The following is a 22,237-nucleotide window of genomic DNA, read 5'->3' as shown; positions in this document are numbered from 1 at the left end:
ATTCAGTAAAGGTATTTATCTACACTGTCCCTCGTCTTTAAAACGGAAATAGAAACTCTGTGAAATAGGGAGGGTAATAAGGGATCGCAACCAGAAGGGAACGGACTCACGCACCGCGATCTGCTGATTTTAATTTATTTAAAAATCAATTCTTACCTATGCTCAACAAAATTACATTTTTTTCGGTAAATAAATAAATATCTCATTTAAATTTTGTAATTTTTTTACAAATTATACTTCATATTATTATTAAAATTTTTTAATGGTCATAATTTAAATTTACCTGAATTAAGTGGATCTAGAAAGTGAATCTTATTTCCAAACAACTGACCTGAATTAATATTATATATATATATATATATATGTATGTATATAAATTCCATAAATATTAATTTGCAAAGAGTTAAGGAGGGATATTTAATGAAAGAAGAAAGCGATTTACTTTTTAGGCATTTAAAAAGGCATATATATTTATATATATATATATATATATATATATATATAATAACAATTGTAATATGTATCCTAATAAATCGAATGATAAAAAATATACGTAATGATAGCTCTCATGATTATTAGAGTATGAGAGTAATGTAGGCAGAACAATGAAGAAAATTTTAGTCAAAAGAAAAATAATATACATAAATATATATATATGTATATATGTGTATATTAATGTATGATTTTTCATTGTATATCATTGAATATGGTGGCCTAATGCAATGTAATGCAAGGCGTGGTTCAACACGTTCACACGTGTATACACCCAACTACCCAACGAAATATAATACACTGATGAATAAATATATGTCGACGTACAGAACGTATGGTATATGCTATGATGACTTTTTAGAGTTATATTACCATTGAGGAATAATGATAACAGACTAGACGTATTCGAAAAATAAGGACAGCAGCATATAGAGGAGACAGGGTTGGATACGCACGCATGGCTTCGCACACACCGTTTGGGGCTCTGTGTCTTCCGCTTGCACCAGGAGTAACCAGTCTGTTTTTGTTGTCAAAGAGCTTAAGTTGCTTTATTAAATTGCGTTACTACACTTACTCTCTTATTTTTAAATATCCATTTTCCACCTCTGAGTATAAACATCTTCATTTTTTATCTCATTACCGGGAAGTAAATTAAATTCATTTGAAATAAACCGCCACTTTTTAAATTCGAAATGCGTCGAACTGAAGTGACTTGAATGTTAACTCATTTTATTTTCATAGTAATAAAAATATAATAATGTCAAGTTTAATTTATAATGTATGACAATATTGTTAAATGTTGTTAATTTATTATTTAATGTGTTAACATAGTTAGAAAGTGTGAATAAATGTGTAATTGAGTTGTCTGTTGTTCAAGATTTATTAATAATTATGATAATAATTATGAGCAGAGTTAATGGTTTGATATGTTTAATGTTGGGGGTAATTGTTGTGGGTGTAAATAGTGAGCAGAGATTTATCGAAACTCCACCGAGTTATCAAGAGGTATCGAGTGGAGAAGATGTTAAGTTGGTTTGCAAGGTGCAGGATAAAAAGGGCCAGTGTATTTGGCAAAAAGATCGTAAGCCAGTTGGCATGCATCCTGACAAATATGAGTGGGCTAATGGACGTGGTGGTGGTGGTAATGGTGATGCTGATTGCACACTTCTTATCAGACGTGCATCACTTGATTTTGATGATGGATTATGGGAATGCCAGGTGACACCTGGTGATTTCACACGACAGGATGCATTAACGTCTTTACCTTCACGACTTCTTGTTAGAGGTAATTTTTTAAAAAAATTTTTATCTTTCAAAATTATCTGTTGTCATACATTTAATTTGTTTATAAACATTTTTTGTAAATTAGTTTATTTTAATTGATAAACCTGATTAAGAAATTTGATTAGGAATGATTTGAGATGACGAAACTCTTAATCATTTTGAATAATTCCAAATTGTCTGAATTATTTTGCTTTCGAGCATAAATTTTGAAACGAATAATTTTTAGTTAAATTGAATGAGGAAATAATATCGCAATTTTTGGTTCTTTGGCTGATTTAAAATTATTTGAAATGATTTGAACTCTCGAATCATTTTAAATTAAATTGAATACCCAAGAAGCACACTTGCCTTTTTGACATCGATAAGACATCAGTAGGGCCAGGATTTTTGCGTTAATTTAAAAGTAATTAATAATTAGTAGTGTGAAATTTTTGTATTACGGAGAAAATATTAGTCTTATTAAAAAATTTTTTAAACAAAAGTTGTAGGAAATTCAATTTTCTAAAAAAAATGTCTTTTATAATTTTTTCTTAGGACTAATAAGAAAGCCGTAATTTCAAAATTAAGATTTTCATAATTAACCAAATTTTGAATCATTCATTATGAATATTAATTTTTGAATTACGGTGAAAATATATGTATTGATCGATAAGAAAATCATAAGAGAAATTTTTTTAATAAAATTTAATTTCCTACAACTTTTGTTCGAAAACTTTTTTAATAAGACCGATATTTTACCCGCAATATCAAAAATTTGAACTACTCATTTCAAAAATAAGGCAAAAATCTCGTGCCTAGATATCAGTTTTTAGGCTGTTTTTTGACATACCGATAAGGCACCAATATGTTGACAAAACGATCAGAAATTTATGTCACCGAAAGACTTGACACACTCTCTAAAAACGAATTAGTGAAAATCAAGTGACAATCACTATTTAGCAGTGAATAGTCACTTATTGTCAGTGAAAAGCATATCACTAATTCAAATAGTGGTATACTTTTCACTAGTAAACAGTGAATAGTCACTATTTTCACTATTTCAAATTTAAGAGAGCAAGTGACGACAAAAAGTAAATTACAAATAGTGGTAAAATAAGTCATCTAAACGACTTTTTAATTGACATAAGACAGGAAAAACAACACAAATTTTCTTTGTTTCCGGAACTAAAATTTGCATGTCTTATTTATACGAAAAAAGGTGACTTTGAGTCAAAAAAAATTTGTATTATCCTTTTAAAAGACATCTTTAAGACATTATAAGTTGTCTGTGTGTTACTTGGGTAAGTTTATGAAATGATACAACATGAAATAGTTTAGATTTTTCAAATCATTTCAAATTAGATTTCTTAATCAGGGAAAAAAATCGAATGATTAATGATATCAATAAATTATTCATGTGTTTGTTTTTATTTTTTTTTATTTACTGATAGTAAAACCAAGAAAACCGAGTTTAGAATATGGTGGCACAATCTTGACAGGAGCGCTTACGCTAAGAGAAGGTCAGGAGGTCACAATTTCCTGTGTATCTCGTTATGGCAATCCACCAGCACTTATTAAATGGTAAAAACGCATTTAATATACAATGAGAATATATATATATATTTTTTTAATATTCTAAAATCTTATATTTTAATGTCTATTTATATTTTCTATAAAGTCTAAATTAATATGCATTAGTAATAAGAATAATAAAGTAGAATGACAAGTAATGTGAGTTGTAAAATACAAGAAGCACGAGTCCGTAACAAGTCGTCTTCGAAGCATAGTAGAAGGGCTGTCGTCCAAAGGATAGTCTTTTCCGTTTCACGGTCTGATGAAACTAGCCGCTCCTTATCCAACCTTCATTCTAACTTCTCTTACTTGACTTAAATGTTGTAATTTTAGTTAAATTTTTTTTTGTTTTACGATTAAACTCAATTTATAATACGATAGGTTTATCGGAGGAGATGAAGTAGAACCACTTAGGGAACAAACCAACGCTACGGAAGTAGACAGCCCTAAAACTTGGGCTGCGCACAGTTTAATGAGGGTAAAAGGCGATAGAGAAAATCATGGTCTTCCTGTAAGATGTCTCAGTTTACATTCATCGAGTCCACTACCTGCTATTGCTGAATGTCGACTTGATATTCATTGTAAATAAAATACTTAATTACTTTCATTAATAATTATGTACTTGAATAATAGTTAATTATAATTTTTAGATGCACCGGAAGTTCATATTGAAACTAGTCCACGTTTATTGACATCAGCGCTAGAAGATTCAGCTAGTTTTATGAGCATTAAATGTCTGGCTGACGCAAATCCACCAGCGGCAATTAGATGGTACAGAGATTCGATCGCATTAACGCGAAGTAATTCTATTGAATCGATTGGTCAAAATTTAACCCACCGTAATGGTACAATGAGCGGTTCGGAGATACGCTTTGAACCGGTAAAACAAACGGACGCTGGACTTTATACATGCAGAGGGATTAATGTCATTGGAGAAAGTTCACCTGCTAATTATCGACTTGATGTTCAATGTAATTAATAATAATCAATAATATAATTAATATTAGGAGGGACAAAACGGGGTATCCCCAAAATTTTATAAAAAAGATTGTTTTTTTTTTAATGTTTTTCAAAATTTCCAAAATCACTTTTATAAATAAAATTGAGCATTATTTTGAATTTTTTTTGTTAAACTTTTTCAAATTATATAAATTTTATTTTCTTTATGTAAATTACTTATAAAAAAATTTAATTTAATCAAATTTATTTGGTGATCGACCTAATGAACTTTGAAAATTGAACTTTACCAATTTGAACTTTGCCAACTTGAACTTTGGTAAATTTAAACTTTTATGAATGAAACATGAAAAACATGAAAAAAATAATTATATCAAAAAAAAATTATTTTTGATGAAAGAAATACTAAATTATTCAAAGTTCAAATTTACCAAAGTTCGCATTTGCAAAAGTTCAAATTTCCAAAGTTCAAATTTCCAAGTTCAAAGTGTAAAAGTTCAAATTTCCGAAGTACATTAGGTATGGAACCATTTATTTAATATCCAGAAATATAAATTTTTTCAACGGCAACTAAAAATTTTTTCTATTTACTTTGAATATCACTCGGAAAAAGAGCAGTTAAAAAATTATAGTTTCTACAGTAAAAACAGGCCTTCGGGACAAAAATCTTCAAACATTAAAGCTTAAACTGTAATTTAAGAAATTTTTTATAGTAATAAAATTAATACAATTTTAAGCATTAAAAAAAGAATCTCTTTTGTCGAATGAAACTGTAAAGATCGTAGCTTATATTTCATATATCAGCATTTTCTGAGTATAGATTCAAGCGAAAGAAATACTTTTTACTATATGAAACTAATAATAAAATTTTTTTGTCTCCGGAAATATAATTTGAAGAATTTGTAGAAAAAATTACAGTGTGAGATCGTAATTTTTAGAATAAAATTCAAAGTTATAAAATCTGTTTACTATTGAGAGCTGGACAATACCAAGTTTGAAACTGTAATATTTTTTATGCCTGGATAAAAATGTAATTCTTACAGTTTCAGAGTCGCAGTGCTTTACTACTATACGAAACTGTAATAAATACTCAGATATGAGTTCAAATTTTCAACTGTTTTTTTTTCCGTGCATGAAAAAAAAGATTTAACGTATTTGAGTCCTCGAAAACTTGATATTTCTTACAGTAGCCTGTTTTGCCTTCCCCCCTCCCTCTTATATATAATATATTTTAATTGAACTATTTTTATGACAGATGGACCACGAATGAGGATAAACGGTAGAACAAATAATACTGCAGGAGAAATAGAAGTAACAGCAATGTTAGCATCAACTGTTGATCCGTTCGAGTGCGATGATTTTGATGCCAACCCACCGGCACGATATCGTTGGGTTCATTTGAGAGGCGGTGTACCGCAGACTATCGACAATTCGGTGCATGGAGAAACAGGTTCGCGGAGACTCAGTTTGAAAAATGTTATTTGGAGCAATGAAGGAGAATATCGCTGTGTTGCTTTCAATATTATAAATGGGGTAAGAAGAGAAATGTCCAGTGATACAAGATTTATTTTACACGTATCTGGACCACCGGAAATACAAACACGGTCTTATAGTAATGACAATAATATCGATCGCTTGAGTGATGATATGAGTATCGATGAATCGATTGGGTGGGTTGGTGATCCGTTTCATATTTTAAAATCGAGATTTTGTTCGAGACCGCCGCCTAGATTGATTGCTTGGCAATGGGGTAGTTCACATATACGATCAGGTATGTTTAAAAAATAATTTTATTTATTGTGATTGATTATGAGATTTATTAAGATTTCGAATTTTATAATTTATTGTAAAAAAATAATTTTAACCCTCAGTTCACATTATGAGTTACGTAGCTATTGTACTTTTTAATTAAAAAGGGTTCAAACTGAAACAGTACAACAGTTTTGACACTCATACCCATATTTTATTTCGACATTTAATTATGCTGATATAATAATTTAACAGCAATACTGCGTTCATAAAAAAAAAGGAGGGGTAATTTTATTTGTGGATAAGGGGAGGGGAGAGAATACGTCGAATAAGTCTTTCGAGGTTCAAATGCAGATAAAATCATTCTTTGGTTTTTATTTAGTAATTTTGAGGCTCTAATCCAGAATATAGTATTCTAGTTTAGTCCTCAAAGTGGTAAAATTGATCGTAACTACTACTTTAAGGACTAAATTAGGATAACTTTCTACATGGAAAGATTGGAACCCGACTGGTTACTGTTCTGCACCCGACTCAGTACGGTGCTGGATAAAAATTCTCGATATATCACTCAGTCAGGTTCTGCACAGTAATCAGTATAGTACTGTACCAAAATCAAGCATTTTTATCCAGCACTGTACTGAGTCGGGTGCAGAACAGTAAACAGTCGGGTTCCAATCTTTCCGTGTATACTGTTGTCAATCTTAAAATTCTAAATTAATGCTCAAAAACCTCATTGAGAACTTTAAGACTTATATCCAAATTCGTTTTTTGATTCGGGATGACAACCATAACTTTTTTTTTGGTCTTTTAATTTCTAACTGAAAAATTTTATTTTTTCATCTGACTTTAGATATAAAATTAAGCGTAGGATAGAGGTACCGTTTTTGGCTACTTTAGGGCCAGTTTTGGACAGTTCAAAAATTTAAATAAAATAATTTGTAAAGGGCGCAATGACAATTAAATTTTTAAATCTATATAAAAGATACTTTTATTACACTGTTACGATGGAGGTTTCATTTTATAAATTTTTATTAATTAAAATAAAGTATGAAATGTCTAAAAATGAAGCAGTGGCTACAAATGGTACTTCTTCTCTATAAGTTTATTAATTAAACTATATTATTTTCCAGGTGAAAGTATTGAGCCAAAATATGAAGCATTGCCTCTAGAACCAATAAAAGAAAATAATGAAACAACAAACTGTTATTATGCAAAATTAGAAATACGCGATTTACAAAAAGAAGATTCGCGTGTTTATAATTTAATGATTGAAAGCGAAAAAGGGCGAGATACAACAAGTTTGAAACTTACTGTACGGGATCCAATGGAGATAAAAATAATAGCTATTGCCGGTGGTATTGGTTTGCTATTACTGTTTTTAATAATTGGATTGGTATTTTATTCGATACTGAAAGCAAGACACCGAAGATACCAAAAGAAAAAGGCAGAAGAAGAAGAGGAAGGAAGCATTGCTGCCGATGCGTTTTACACCACAACACCTTCAATAAATAGACAAAAAACAACAGCTTCGCCGGCTAGCAAAGTTTACGTGAGAAAAAGTCCTTCCGAAGGCGGACTCGCTGTTATGTATGATTATAATCAAATTGTTAAACATTCTAGGACATTAAGTCCTGAAGCTTTGAAAGTAAGAAGAGCTCCTGCTGTTCTTCAGCCACCTACTATCGTTTAATTAGTACAATAATAATTATTATTAACTATTAAAAATACAGTAATTTTATGTACTTACATATGAATTTTTCATCTTAAAAATTATTTATTTTTGCACATTAATTGTTGTGCGCTATATATACTAGAATTAATTTTATTATTGTGTGAAATGTTAACAGTGATTTTAAAAATATGATTGTGTTATGCTTCCATATAAATAACATTATTAATTAAAAATCCTAGAGTTTAGAAATAAATTAAAATGTTAATATTTATTTAATATTATTATTACTCAAAAATAATAAAATAATATAACAAAGTTTAGAATTTATTTAAACACGAAACAGAGAAAATCAGAAAAATTTAAGTTTCAAATAAGAATTTTAAACTGTAATTTTTATAGAATTTCGTTCAATCCTTCCAGTTTTTATTCGAAGTACTGCGGAAACTGTCATTTTTTTCTATTTTCTCTATTTTGCGTAAAGATATTATTTACATATGCATGTATAAAATAAATCCACGTAGTCCGAGAAAACATATTAATATTTATAAGTGATATTGTGACAAATAGCAAATATTATGAATCAAGGGTGCATATTAAATGAGCGGAGACGGCCGTCTTATACTATTTGGTTGCGTGATGGTCAGCGCGTTTGAGTTTACGGAAGGACATAGGTATGGATTTTCATAAATCTATGGTTATTTATGCTTGTAGGAAACTTTCTCGTACCAAAGGGTTGCTACTAATAAAATATACAAATATCTGTTGTATGAAAATAAATTCGGTATAAGCTTAGTATTGACTATAGACGAGGGTAATGACCATAAATGGGTTAACGACCGGAAAAAGCGAAAAAGATTGTTTTCGATGAAAATTATTACTTTTGTGACTTATTAAGATTTCGAATTTATACTTTGTTATAGATAGATTCATTGAAATATATATCAATATTTTAGTAAATTTTAATTATAATTTATTTATGTGTACTGGATATAAATTATGAAGAAAATTACACGGAAAAATTGTTTTTGAAATGCTATGGTGTGTCATAGTAAAGTCGGGTCATGTTGGCCACCTACAGAAATTGAAAAAAAAAACACATGATCAAATGACTATGGACATAGTAAATTTTACAATGACTACAGTAATTTGTGATATACTCGTTAATAATTTTACTATAGAATACTAATTTTTGCATGTGTTCTTTTCAATTTCCATTAGGTGGCCAATATGATCCGGCTTTACTATGACATCATAGCATTTGAAACAGGAATAATTTATCCGTGTAAAAAAACCTAAAATAAGAAACCACAGTTATGATATTTGAAGTATTGCGAAGGCCTCTTACAATTTATAATATAAGCTGCAATTTTTACATTTTTGCGTTCGAAGAAATAACTTTTACTTTTTATCAACTTCATTCTGGTTAATTGTCAAAGATCAAATTTTATACCCAATGCGCAGACGAATCGACGCTTTGAAATAGTTTATATTATTTAATATATTGTATTCTAAACAATGATATTTCATGGAATATAGATGTATCTAAATCAACTTGTTGCAAGAAACTAAATCGTTTTGTTACATAGAAGCAATTTATTTTTGAATGCGCATGTATCAACTATAGAATTAATATATATGAATAAATGTAAGCTATCTTCATGTATATTTTATATCGAAATTATTAAATAAATTATTTAGCCTATTGGTAGCCTATGACGAGAAATATATATTCACAATATTTAAATGTATGAATGTATTAGACATGAATAATGTAGCACTTTTCTCTTTACTATGAATAAAATATTACTTTGTACAGCGAACACTGAAAATACTGAAATAATATTCAGTAAAACATTAACCATGAAGAGTTTAGCAGTAAATCAACAAATTTATTGGACCGAAGATTCGGTGAAAGCAATAGGATTATACAAGTACATGATACAAGTAATTTGTTCATGGCCACTTGAATCTAGAAATTATTTTTGGAAAATTCGTATCATATTGCTATTTATTTATTTGGTAATATGAATTTATTCACCCACTTATATGTATGTTTAATTTTTTTATATATCATTTGAATAACTCTTTTGGAATGAGACTTATTTATAATTAATTTCTCCGTGTAAAAAAAATTGTTGAAAAAGCGTTGACTACTCTAAATTTCAAAATGTGACACGGAAAAAAAAAAGTTTAACCTAATACTATAAATGAAGATTTTTTGACTTTTGTGTAGAGTTTTTTGACTCTATTAAAAGCTCTTAATTCCATCATATTTTTCCGGGCAAAATACGCTCATAAAAACTGTATTTTGAACTATTTTCAAACTTTTTTTTTTTTTTTTATATTTTTACGGTATTTAGTCACCCAAATGTTTTCCTCTTTAAATTTCAAGAGCTTAAAAAACTTTCAAAAAAAGTTCGGCGTTGTGTCACGTTTTGAAGTTTAGAATAGCAAATATTTTTTCATGATACCAGCATCGAAACTTGAAGTTTCAGTATCTCTACAGCCCGTTGAAACAAGCAAATTTCAAGCCGATGCTGCAAACAACTGCTCGCGAAATCGCAATTCAAAAATACCTTCATACAGCGGGCAGAAACATGCGTGTTTCTCCCCTTGGGAAGAAATACAATTGTTTCTGCCCGGTGCCAGTTATATTTAATGTTCATTTGCAGTCTTATTACTCTCATTTGTTTACTTGTCACTTCAGTTTAATGATCGGCTTGAAATTAACATGTTTCTTACCCTGCTTGAAAAATCCGATAGATTCTTATAGATGTATGTATAAGGCCCTATACTTAACGATAGCACTTCTCATAGAACTCATTCATTCTTATAAAATCTCTATAGGAATTTATGAGAAACTATTGGATTCTATGAGATTTTCTAAACAGTATACTGGCTGCTGACACTGAATCTTGAAGTTCCGATGCAGGTAATCATGAAAAATATAGTGCGTGACTCAGGATAAAACATGATTTCAGACTGCGGGTGATGTCAGCCCTCGCCTGCAGCTTGAGCAGCCAACCTCACCCTAGTCTGAAATCGTCTTCTTTCATCCCTTGTCACACAATATACTATTTCAACATTTTGCTAACGATTTTTTTTACCCGGATTAAAGATACCTTCCGGAATGATTTCTTCTCTAGAAAAGAACTTTTAGTATTTTTTTTTTTCAGTTAATCTCAGGTAATTTTTATATTAGAGAAATACTAAATCATTGTGGGACGAGTTATGAATATACTACATTATTTGGAATGATATTTGGTGTGATATCAGCAGTAATTAAAATAATACTACTAAATATATCATATGAAAATACATCATTTATTATAAAAAATATTATCAACGATTGGTGGATGATCAAAGACGAAAAATCGAAACATATAATGCGTGAATACGCATCTTTAAACAGAGTTTTATTTTACGGGTTGTTAACGCCATTTTTAATGTATACAACTAAATTGACATTAGAAAAAATTCCACATGTCGTTACGATAGATAATACTACTGTATTATTGCGCACTATTCCCATAAGCTCCGAATGCTGGAATTTTTCAGATACACCTACTGTTATTTATGTTATTCGGTTCGTTTGGCGTACTCTTGAATTTATAATTTATAATATCGTGAGTTGTGGGATTGATTTATATTTTTTTGTATTGGCGATGCATATTTGTGGGCAAATGGAAATATCGAATACAAATATACGAAATTTTTTGGCCATCAATAATGGTAAATTTGAAAGTGATAAATTTTACGCTGTTATCAATCGACAAAAATATTTATTACAATTAATAGATTTACTAAAGGAATCATTCAATTATGTGATACTGGCGGTGTTGTTAATAGCAGCGGTTCATTTAAATATTATCGGTATAACTGCATTATGTATAAGGTACCCGCGGGTAATAAGGCCTGTCGAGTAATAAGGTCTAAGTGACAGAAATGCTGTTTAAAATAATCGCCTCCGCTAAAGGCTACTTTAGTAGAAGGGTCTTGCATAGAGATATTACAACAATTGTTGTGTATCGGAACTCTATAAACTTAAGTTTATAGAGTTCCGATACTTCGTTCCCTGTCTTCTGTATTTCATCATCCATCATATGATGTCGTAGCGCAGAAGAAATTATAAAAAAAAATGTAGTCTTCTGACTCTTAAAAAGTATTGTTGCTAAATTTAAGTGATGATTCATCTCTAATACCAATTTTATTAAGTATAGTTTAACTATTGCAGTTTGTTTAACCCGTAGGCCTTATTATTCTATCGTAGTAAAATGTCTTATTGATGATCCTGAAGTTAGCAGACAATTAGTAATTTTCCGATTTTTTTTTCAACAAATCAATTACAAAAAAACCGAAAACTAAAAATATGCACATGTAAAAAATTTAAAAAACTACCGGTGCAATTTTTCCAAATATTTTTTTTTTTTATAATTCATCGTTTAAAAAAAGATCAAAAAATTATTAAACGTCGGCTAACTTCAGTATCATGTCCTATGTATGGTTTTTGTAAAAGTTTAATTTTTTGTTTGTTTATGGTAAAAATTACCATTACTTCATTATGTTTTATGGCTAATGTATTGAAATGGAGATTAATGATACATTTCGATAATTAAATGCAATATTTTCGATTCTATTCAAAATCTCCCTTAGCTAGGCCTTATTACCCACCGGTACCTTATTGTAAAATTTGGAATTTAATAATTTACTCTAGTAATAATGATAACTTTTTTCATAATTTTCGTAATTCTTATAATTTCAGTTATCATGGTGCTTATGGCCTTGAAAAACAACAACATAAGTTCAGTTATTGAAGATGCTGCTGGAAATATAGTATATTTTTTTTCTCAAATATATATTTATTGTTATGTCAGTGATAAACTGTCATCGAAAATTGAAGAGTCGTGTTTCGCGGTGTACAGTTGTAGTTGGTACAATTTTTCAAACAGAACAAATAAAGATATTGTATATATTATGTTAAGAAATAGCCAAAAATTTTATCTTACAGCTGGAAAATTTTATCATATGAATTTGATAAACTTTACAGATATTGTCAAAATGATGTTTTCATTCTTTTCAGTTATGAGATTGGTCATTTTCGAATAAATATTTATACATTTATTTATTCATTCATTAATGCATTATTGTTAACTTCATTGATAGTTTAATTAAAAATATGTTACTAAAATTTATACTGATTGCTGTTTTAGTATAAGAACTTCCTCTTGTTGTAAAACACCATTTAAAACCTCATACGCGGAGAAAAAATTATGGAAATTTCTTAGTATGTTTTTGAAATATCGACCCATAACGTAATGATAATAATTATTTGGAATTATGGGGCATACGCTCATAATTTTTGGGAAAAGTCTCTGAAACTGTGGGAATAATTCTTATCATTATGGTAAAAGTTTATACATCGTATGGTAATAGAATTATGGTAATGATTACCATATTCATGGAAATAGTTTCCATAGTCACATAAAAATAAATTCTATGTCCACATTGGATCAGTTCCTAGCTGCATATGGGAATGAACCCTATATGTATCATGGTAACGACTCCCATCATATACGTGAAATATTCTTATAATATTATGGCAATCGTTCCTATACTACTATGGGAATCATTACCATAATGTATGGTAACGATTACCATATAGTACCCCTGGTTAAAAATACCGATTGAAAAGAATTGAGAAGCGGCCACTCCATGCAAACTGTATATCTATATATACAAACAAAAGAATTGAAATTATTGAAAAGAATTCGAATTTCATCATTTTTAATTCTTTTCAATCAATATTTTTAAACAGGGACAGTGCAGGAACGATTACCATAATGGAGTAGGAATTATTTACCCTGATTAAACAACTGAATTCGATCGAATTAAACAGAATTGAATTTTTAATTCCATATAATTCAGATAAATTCTGTTAATTCAGTACCTAACTTGAAAAATAATTCTGTCTAATTCGGCAAGAAAACCAGAATTTATTCAAATCGAAACGAATTTAAATAATTCTATTCTGTTTAATTCGAAAATAATCCTCGAATTTCTGGTTCTGACTCCGAATTAAACCGAATTAAAACCAATTCAAAAATTTTAAATCGTTTTTATTCTGTTTAATTCGAAAATAATCTTTGAATTCTTTCAAATTCTGTCTTACCGAATTTAACAGAATATAATAGAATTGAAATTTTTAATTCGGTCCAATTCAGTTGTTTAATCAGGAAAGCCATTATTTTTTAGAAACTATTCCGATGTCGTATAGGAATGAAACCCATATAGACAGGAAAGGTTATCATAATTTGAAGAGGTGCTATTTTTATGATCGATATTTAAAAAAAACTTGTTACGATATGGGAATCATTGCCATAATATATTGTAATTGTTACTGTGAATTTCTCTCCGTGTAATTTATAGAAATAAACAAAAAAAACGATAGTATATTACATACCAAGGGCGAAAAGTAGGACATTCCAACCCACTTGTATAACTGCCTACCCGAGCCAAAGGCGTCTTCTTAACAATATTGTCAAACAAAATCTTTCAAGATGATTCATCAATTTTTTTGTTATAAATGAAAAATTATTAATACTTTTTTTAGTATTATTGTAATTCTTTGCCATTATTAAAAACAAAGTTTATAATTATAATTAATGACAGCAAAAGCGTAAACTACAAAAGTTAAACCAAAAAATATGTAAAAGAAATCAATAACTTATATTGATCAGTTACTTATTCGTCAAAATATATAACGTATTGTATATGTTTATTACTTAATAATATTCTGTTCAACTCAACCTGTCATAGAGAACTAACTTACTTGTTAAAGAAAAAAATAATTTTTCCTCTAACGCGCATATGTCAACTATAAATTTAATATGCATGCATTTATGCAAATACTCTTCAAATTTATATTACATCGAAATAAATAAGTAATAAAATTTTAATAATTTATTGGCGGTCTAAGATACAAACCATCTTGATGATCGCATATATTTATGTGTCCTACTGTTATGAATTATATACATAATATATTTTATGTAGCATTATAAATAAAATAGTAAATCGTATTGTCCGCATATTGCGAATGATAAAATAATATTTAGTTGAATATAAACCATGAAGAATAAAATAGTAACAAACGACATTATCACAGTACATTGGACAAAAGATTCGATAAAAGCTATTGGCTTGTACAAATATATAATACAAATAATTTGTTCGTGGCCATTGGAGCTACGAAATATTTACTGGAAAATTCGTAGTATACTATTCGTTACATATTTGGTAATTTTTCAAAACATACAATAATTTTAGATTTATAAATATATAAAATAATAACCGGGGTCAAAAATAAAACTTGATTCAAACTCGCTTCATCTTATTTTCTTTTCAAGTTATCGATTTGTTATGTTCCTGAAGATCAGAACGTTTTTCGCGCAACGAAAAAGAAAATTGGTAAGTAAAAAATCTACTGGATGACTAGATTTCTGAAACGTTTTGCATATAAATGCTGGTATGTCAACCAAGAATCTTAGACTATCCCCCTATCCCCGGAACGATCCCTTAAGCAGTCGAATTACATAAATTTTTCATTTTCGTTTGCGCGAAAAACGTTCCGATCTTCAGGTACATAATTTACTGACGATTTTCTGAGAAGATCTCGACTTTTTCGGCTTAATTTAAATTTTTGCCCACTTTTGGAGCTTTTTTCATCTTAGTTTTAACTTATTTGTCTTCACTTCGAGTACGACTATCATTCACCTTACTTTTTAATTCCTGAACCAAGTTGAATAGAAGTTGTTTATTCACCTTAAAAGCAAGCAGTATTTTCTAGTGTAAAATGTGTTTTTCGTGTTTCATCTTAGTTTGGACTGTTTCGCGTTCTAATTTACGACGAATAAGTCTAAACCAAGTCAATATCGACTTGATTTTGACTTTTTGATCTTAAGGGGATACGCTACCGGACCTCTTTCTCACACTCAGAAAAATCAACGGGACTATCTTTGTTGCACTCGTTGAGTAAATGAGAATTTTAAAACAATTTTTCTCGGAGACGAATTAGAATTTTTGAAAATACGAAATTTTTAGCCCTCTGTTAAGGTTTTAAAAAACGCTAAAGACTTTCTATTTTAGATTTCTAGTGTTTGTCCGTAAATTAAATTGAATTGAAAATCGGTTACCGTTACCCCTTAAATCATTACTAAATAAGCTAGCTAAGTCTAAACCAAGACGAAAACTTAATATATTTCATGCCTCCGTTAAAAAAGTCGAGTTTGTCTTGTGAAAAACGGCTGTAGAGTCATGTAGGGAAAGTGTGCGCTGTAATTGAGTCTGCAAACCCATTCATTTCAGACTAAAATACATGGGTTTGTGCACACTCACCCACCACGTACACTTGCCCCACAAGACTAAATTTCGACTTGGTAAACCAAGTCTAAATCAAGTTTTATTTTTGACCCGGGAAGTTTTGAAAATTTAATTTATGATTTTTCATGTTTTTTTTTTTTTTACTAGATAACGTCAGATATTTTTCTCGCTCAAGAATTATTAAATCATTGTGGTACAAGTTATGACATCACATCATTATTCGGCATAATATTTGCCGCAGTATCAGGACATATAAAAATATTATTTTTACATATTTATAATGACAATATCAAATTTATCGTTACGAATTTTATAAATGATTGGAGTATTATTGAAGATGAAAAATCAAGAAAAATAATGCGTCAATACTCGTCATTAAATAGAATATTATTTTTTTGTATACTGACATCAATGTTTTGTTATACATTGAAATTGACAATTGAAGGGTTGCCACAGAAGATTATAATAGATAATATTACGGTTATCGAACGTTTACTTCCATTGAGTGCTAAGTGTTGGGATTTTTCTGATACACCAATTGTTATCTACGCTTTTCAATTCGCGTGTCGTATCTTTGAGTTCATTATTTACAATATAACTAGTTGTGGGATAGATTTATACTTTTTTATACTGGCAATGCATATTTGTGGTCAAATGGAAATAACTAATTCAAATCTTAAAAATTTCAAAACTATTACCAATGGTGTGTTTGACAAAAAAAAATTTTATGGGATTATCATTCGACAAAAATATTTATTTGATTTGATAAATTTATTGCGCGAATCATTTAATTATACTATATTAACAGTACTATTGATAAGTGGAATCCATTTAAATATCATAAGTACGATTTTATGTATTTTTATTAGATTTATACACTGTAAAAAATTGGAGTGATTACGGATTTTATTTAAATCCGAATTTATTCCGTAATTCAGAGTTTCGGAGTTTAAATAAAAAAGCCACTTTGAATACGGAGTAAATACACTGTCAAAAATCGGGAGTGAATTCGGAGTGATTACGCATTTTATTTAAACCCGGATTCACTTCGTCACTCGGAGTTTTGGAGTAAAAAAAAAAATCACTCCGCATACGGAGTAAATAGGGAGTTTTTCTTTTCAGCGGGTGGTTTCGAAGTGGTCTGGATTTTATTTGAATTTATATTCACTCCGATTCAGAGTTTTAATATTAAAATGAACTCCCCTTCGGAGTAAATTTCACTCCGAAGAAATTAAATTGATAAACAGTCATCCGCTCAGCATTCACTCCAGATTAAATCTGCGTTCACTCCGCAAATTTTTTACAGTGTCGGTAATAATGCAGAAATGAGACTCAATAATTTTACAGAAAATTTTCGTGTAAAAAAATATTTTTTTTATGGTTTTTCTCATTATTTTTAGTGATAAAATCGTAATTTTTTAAAATTACAGCATAATTAAAGAAATTAAATGAATGCATGAAATCAAAAAATGAAAATTTGAAGCCATAGAAAAATTTACTTACAGTTTCAAAAAGAAGTGGAGCCTCACTTCTGTATAATTAGCTTTATGATTGCCATGATTATTATTATTATTTTTTTTATTTTCAGTTATTATGATTTTCATAGCACTAAAAAATAACGATATTAATTCAGTGATTCGAGACGCGGCTGGAACAATATTATATTTTTTTTCTCAAATATTTATCTATTGCTATGCTGGTGAAAAACTATCCTCAGTTATTCAAAATTCCTGTTTCTCAGTTTACAGTTGTTATTGGTACAATTTTTCAATAAAAACTCGTAAAGATATTAAATACATTATGCTAAGAAATAGTCAAGAATTTCATTTAACCGCTGGAAAATTTTATCATATGAATTTAGAAAATTTCACTAGTATTGTTAAAACATTGGTATCATTTTTCTCAGTAATGAGATTAGTTATTTTTGAATAAATAGTTTCTCCCGCCAATATTAATTTTGTAGATTGTTATATAAATTTATAGTACATATTTAAATAAATATTCATACGTAAAATGTATTTACCACAAAATCAATATTATTCAAATTTTAATTTTCGGAAAAGTCAAAAAAAGAATTTGCTTTATTGGTATCACTTTCGAAACTAAGATAAATTTGAGTATAAAATCAGACGATCACTTAAAATTTCATTTATAAAATTATGAAAAAATATAATGGTCACAAAATAAAAAACATTTCAACGAAAAATATAATTGAATAATTCTCGAATTGAAGCAGAAAAAAAAATTAATTTTGTGCTTTCAAATAATATTTCTGATACGTATTTTTACCAGATTTACTTTAAGTTATAAGTTAATATCACAAAGTGTTCCAGGAACAATAAATATGATAGAATTTATTTTTCATGATATATTTTCTATAGAAACCAATCAATTCTGTACGACTCAACATATCACGCGAAACAAAATCGTGTGTCGATAAATAATAATTTTTGTTAAAATGCGCATCTGCGGACTATAAAATTAATGAGCATGCATTAATGCATATTATCTTCAAGTATATTTTATATCAAAATCCATAAGTAAATAAATTATCATTGATAGGCCACCATACGAACCATCTTTCTACGATTGCATGAGCTTACATGTTCTATTATTGATAAAATATTATATTTTATGTAGTTTCATAAATAACATAGTATCTTGTATTTTCTGCGTACTGTAAATGCTAACACAATATCTAGTAAAATATCAGACATGAAAAGTAAAACAACAATAAATGAACCTAACTCCGTACATTGGACAGAAGATTCAATAAAAGCTATTGGACTATACAAGTATATACTACAAATAATTTGTTCATGGCCATTAGAACAGAGAAATATTTATTGGAAAATCCGTATTTCTTCATTATTTGTTTATTTGGTAATATAAATTGTAAATGGACCTATTTCTATGATTCTTATCATTTAGTTAGATATCATTAATAGAAGTACTAATATCGCAATGACGCGCCAGTGAAAAAAAAAATCGTTGAAAAAGCGTCGACTATTCTAATGTTCGAAACGTGACATAACGACGAACTTTTTAAAACTATTTTCAAACGTCTAAAAATTCAAGAAAGAAAACAATGAATTAGGGGAGGGAGGGGCAAAAGGGGGTACTTAAGGAAATACCAAGTTTTCGAGGACTCAAATACGCTAAATTTTTTTTTTTTTAATGATATTCAAAGTAAATAGGCGAAATTTTCAGTTACTGTTGAAAAAAAAAATTTTTCATTTCTGCGGGCAAAGTGGGGTACCCCCTAAAAGAGGTAAAAAAAAAAAAATTCTGGATTTTAAACGAATTTGATTAAGTTGAATTTTTTTTTAAGTAATTTACATGAAGAAAATTTATATTTTACATGTTCATTGGATACAAAAGAAGAAAAAAAATTTTTAATAGTTTTTATCATAAAACAAACGTCATTATTATTTTTCAACTGACAATTGATTTTTGAAAAAGTTTACCAAAAAAAATTCGAAGTATCGCTTAATTATATTTACAGAAGTGATTTGGGAATGTTTTAAAACCATTTAGAATATAAAATTTTTTTTTATCAAATTTTGGGGGTACCCCGTTTTGCCTACCCTACCCCCTTTTGCCCCCCCCCCCTTCCCCTACTTAATAGTATTCAAATAGTAAAAATAAAACAACGTTGAACAATAAGTTAAAATCAGCTTTTTCCGAGTGATAAAATTTAACACTTTTGATGGAGCCTCAAAGAAAGTTTGCAGAAAAGTTTAAAAACGTTCATTAATATTAACATGAATCCTTACTTATTTCTTTCTCGCACCCAAATGAGCGAACGGTATTATTTTGGTTGCACTATAATACAGTAATCAGGAACTTTGGCCGATTTTTTTTTTTAAACGAACGAATGTTATCAAAAAATTCAAGCGCCCTTCGCTAGATTAGACAGTAGTTCATCAATTTGCAGTCAGTATATAGTTCCTATTTAGTGATTTTGCTTCCGAGAAAGATTCAGACGGAAACATCTGGCAACTTTTGTGTCAGTTGTGAAAAAAGTTCGTTATTTTGTGACAGGTTTCAAAATTTAGAATATTCAATGCTTTTTCAACGATTTGTTTTTTTACACGGAAGGTGAGAAATAAAAATTATTTCGTTAACTAATTATTCTGAAATTTTGTTTAATATATGCAAATTTTTTTTTAGATGATCTCGGGTATATTTATTACTCAAGAATTATTAGATCATTGTGGTACAAGTTATGAAATAACTTCACAAGTTGGAATGATGATCGGTCCAATATCAGCAATTACTAAAATATCACTTTTAAATATCTATCACAAAAATATATCATTTATTGTTCAAAATTTGATTTACGATTGGCGCATTATTAATGACGAGAAGTGTAAAACTATAATGCGTCGATATTCGTCTCTAAATAGAGTGCTATTTTATGGTATATTAACACCGTTTTCGCTATACACATTAAAATTTATCATAGACAGGATTCCGCACACTATTTTGACAAATGATAATACGACTGTTTATGTACGCACAACTCCTATCAGTTCTGAATGCTGGAATTTAGCTGATATACCAACTGTTTTTTACATAATTCGATTTGCATGTCGAACTTTTGAATTTGTTATTTATAATTTCGTAAGTTGTGGAATTGATTTGTATTTTCTCGTGCTGGCGAAGCATATTTGCGGTCAAATGGAAATATCGAATATGAATATTCAAAACTTTTTGGTAGCCAATGATGGTAGATTTGAACGTGACAAATTTTATAAATTAATTGATCGACAAAAGTATATGTTGGGACTAATGGATAAATTACGCGAGTCGTTTAATTACATAACTCTAGCAGTATTATTGATAAGTGGAATCCACTTAAATATCATAAGTATAATTATTCATATATAAATACTTCAATAATATTTTTTTACTCATAATATCTATTGTTGATTTTATTTTTTCAGTTATCATGATTTTTGTAGCACTAAAAGACAACAATATGAATGCGGTTTTTCAAGATGCTACTGGAACGATATTATATTTTTTAGCTCAAATATTTATATACTGTTACGCTGGCGATGAACTATCATCGAAAGTTAAAAATTCACGTTTAGCTGTGTACAGCTGTAGTTGGTACAATGTTTCAATTAATACTCGTAAGGATATTATATTTATTATGCTAAGAGTTAATAAGGAATTTCATTTAACGGCGGGAAAATTTTATTATATGAATTTACTCAACTTTACAAACATTGTTAAAACGATGGTGTCATTTTTTTCAGTCATGAGATTAGTAATTTTTGAATAAATTTTATTTAAATCAAACTATGAATTCGTTTTTTTTTTTTTAAGTTTTTCCCGGCCCCGTAGGCCTTAAAAACGAAAACAAAAAATTTAGAAAAATTTTGTCTCGACCTTTTTCTTATGATTCCGCAAAAACCGTGGCTCGAAAAAATGTTTTGCTGGAATATCTTCAAACTAGAGATTTTAAGCTTCAATTTGCTTTTTTTGTTCTTTCGGTACGATCATTTTTCACGAAAATACAGCTTTCCAAAAATCACTAAAAAATTTATAAAATTTTTTTGTTCCTTTAATTTTTTGGATAAGTGTATAATGTAATTGTTAACATGAATTTCTCTCCATGTAATTTATAGAAATAAACAAAAAAAAAACGATAGTACATTACATACCAAGGGCGAAAAGTAGGACACTCCAACCCACGTGTATAACTGCCTACCCGAGCCAAAGCCGTCTTCTTAACAATATTGTCGAACAAAATCTTTCAAGATGATTCATCAATTTTTTTGTTATAACTGAAAAATTACTAATACTTTTTTTAGTATTATTGTAATTCTTTGCCATTATTGAAAACAAAAGTTATAATTATAATCAATGACAGAATAAGCGTAAACTACAAAAGTTAAACCAAAAAATATGTAAAAGAAATCAATAACTTATATTGATCAGTTATTTATTCGTCAAAATATAGAACGTATTGTATATGTTTATTACTTGAAATATTCTGTTCAACTCAACCTGTCATAGAGAACTAACTTACTTGTTAAAAAAAAAAAATAATTTTTTCCTCTAACGCGCATATGTCAACTATAAATTTAATATGCATGCATTTATGCAAATACTCTTCAAATTTATATTATATGGAAATAA

General features: G+C 28.9%; 3 protein-coding genes across 3 annotated transcripts; all 3 read left to right on the top strand.

Annotated features, from left to right (window-relative positions):
• Positions 1-916: 916 nt before the first annotated feature.
• LOC130666721 (kin of IRRE-like protein 1) lies at positions 917-7,963 on the top strand. Its single transcript, XM_057467953.1, has 6 exons — positions 917-1,777; positions 3,207-3,336; positions 3,709-3,908; positions 3,978-4,298; positions 5,540-6,055; positions 7,164-7,963. Exons 1-6 carry the CDS (start codon positions 1,384-1,386, stop codon positions 7,721-7,723), a joined length of 2,121 nt encoding a protein of 706 aa, XP_057323936.1. The 5' UTR covers positions 917-1,383; the 3' UTR covers positions 7,724-7,963.
• A 1,564-nt stretch (positions 7,964-9,527) lies between these two features.
• On the top strand, positions 9,528-21,377 carry LOC130667215 (uncharacterized). Its single transcript, XM_057468710.1, has 7 exons — positions 9,528-9,724; positions 10,882-11,578; positions 12,468-12,796; positions 12,916-12,935; positions 18,742-18,967; positions 20,258-20,957; positions 21,034-21,377. The coding sequence occupies exons 1-7, from the start codon at positions 9,566-9,568 to the stop codon at positions 21,375-21,377; spliced, it is 2,475 nt and encodes an 824-aa protein (XP_057324693.1). The 5' UTR covers positions 9,528-9,565.
• LOC130666722 (odorant receptor 10a-like) lies at positions 14,759-18,024 on the top strand. The gene is made up of 3 exons (XM_057467954.1): positions 14,759-15,001; positions 16,232-16,928; positions 17,673-18,024. The coding sequence occupies exons 1-3, from the start codon at positions 14,834-14,836 to the stop codon at positions 18,014-18,016; spliced, it is 1,209 nt and encodes a 402-aa protein (XP_057323937.1). The 5' UTR covers positions 14,759-14,833; the 3' UTR covers positions 18,017-18,024.
• Positions 21,378-22,237: the final 860 nt, after the last annotated feature.

This window comes from Microplitis mediator, chromosome 4 (genome assembly GCF_029852145.1).
Source record: "Microplitis mediator isolate UGA2020A chromosome 4, iyMicMedi2.1, whole genome shotgun sequence".
In the NCBI taxonomy this organism is placed as follows: domain Eukaryota; kingdom Metazoa; phylum Arthropoda; class Insecta; order Hymenoptera; family Braconidae; genus Microplitis; species Microplitis mediator.
This window is presented reverse-complemented; position numbering and strand designations above follow the sequence as displayed.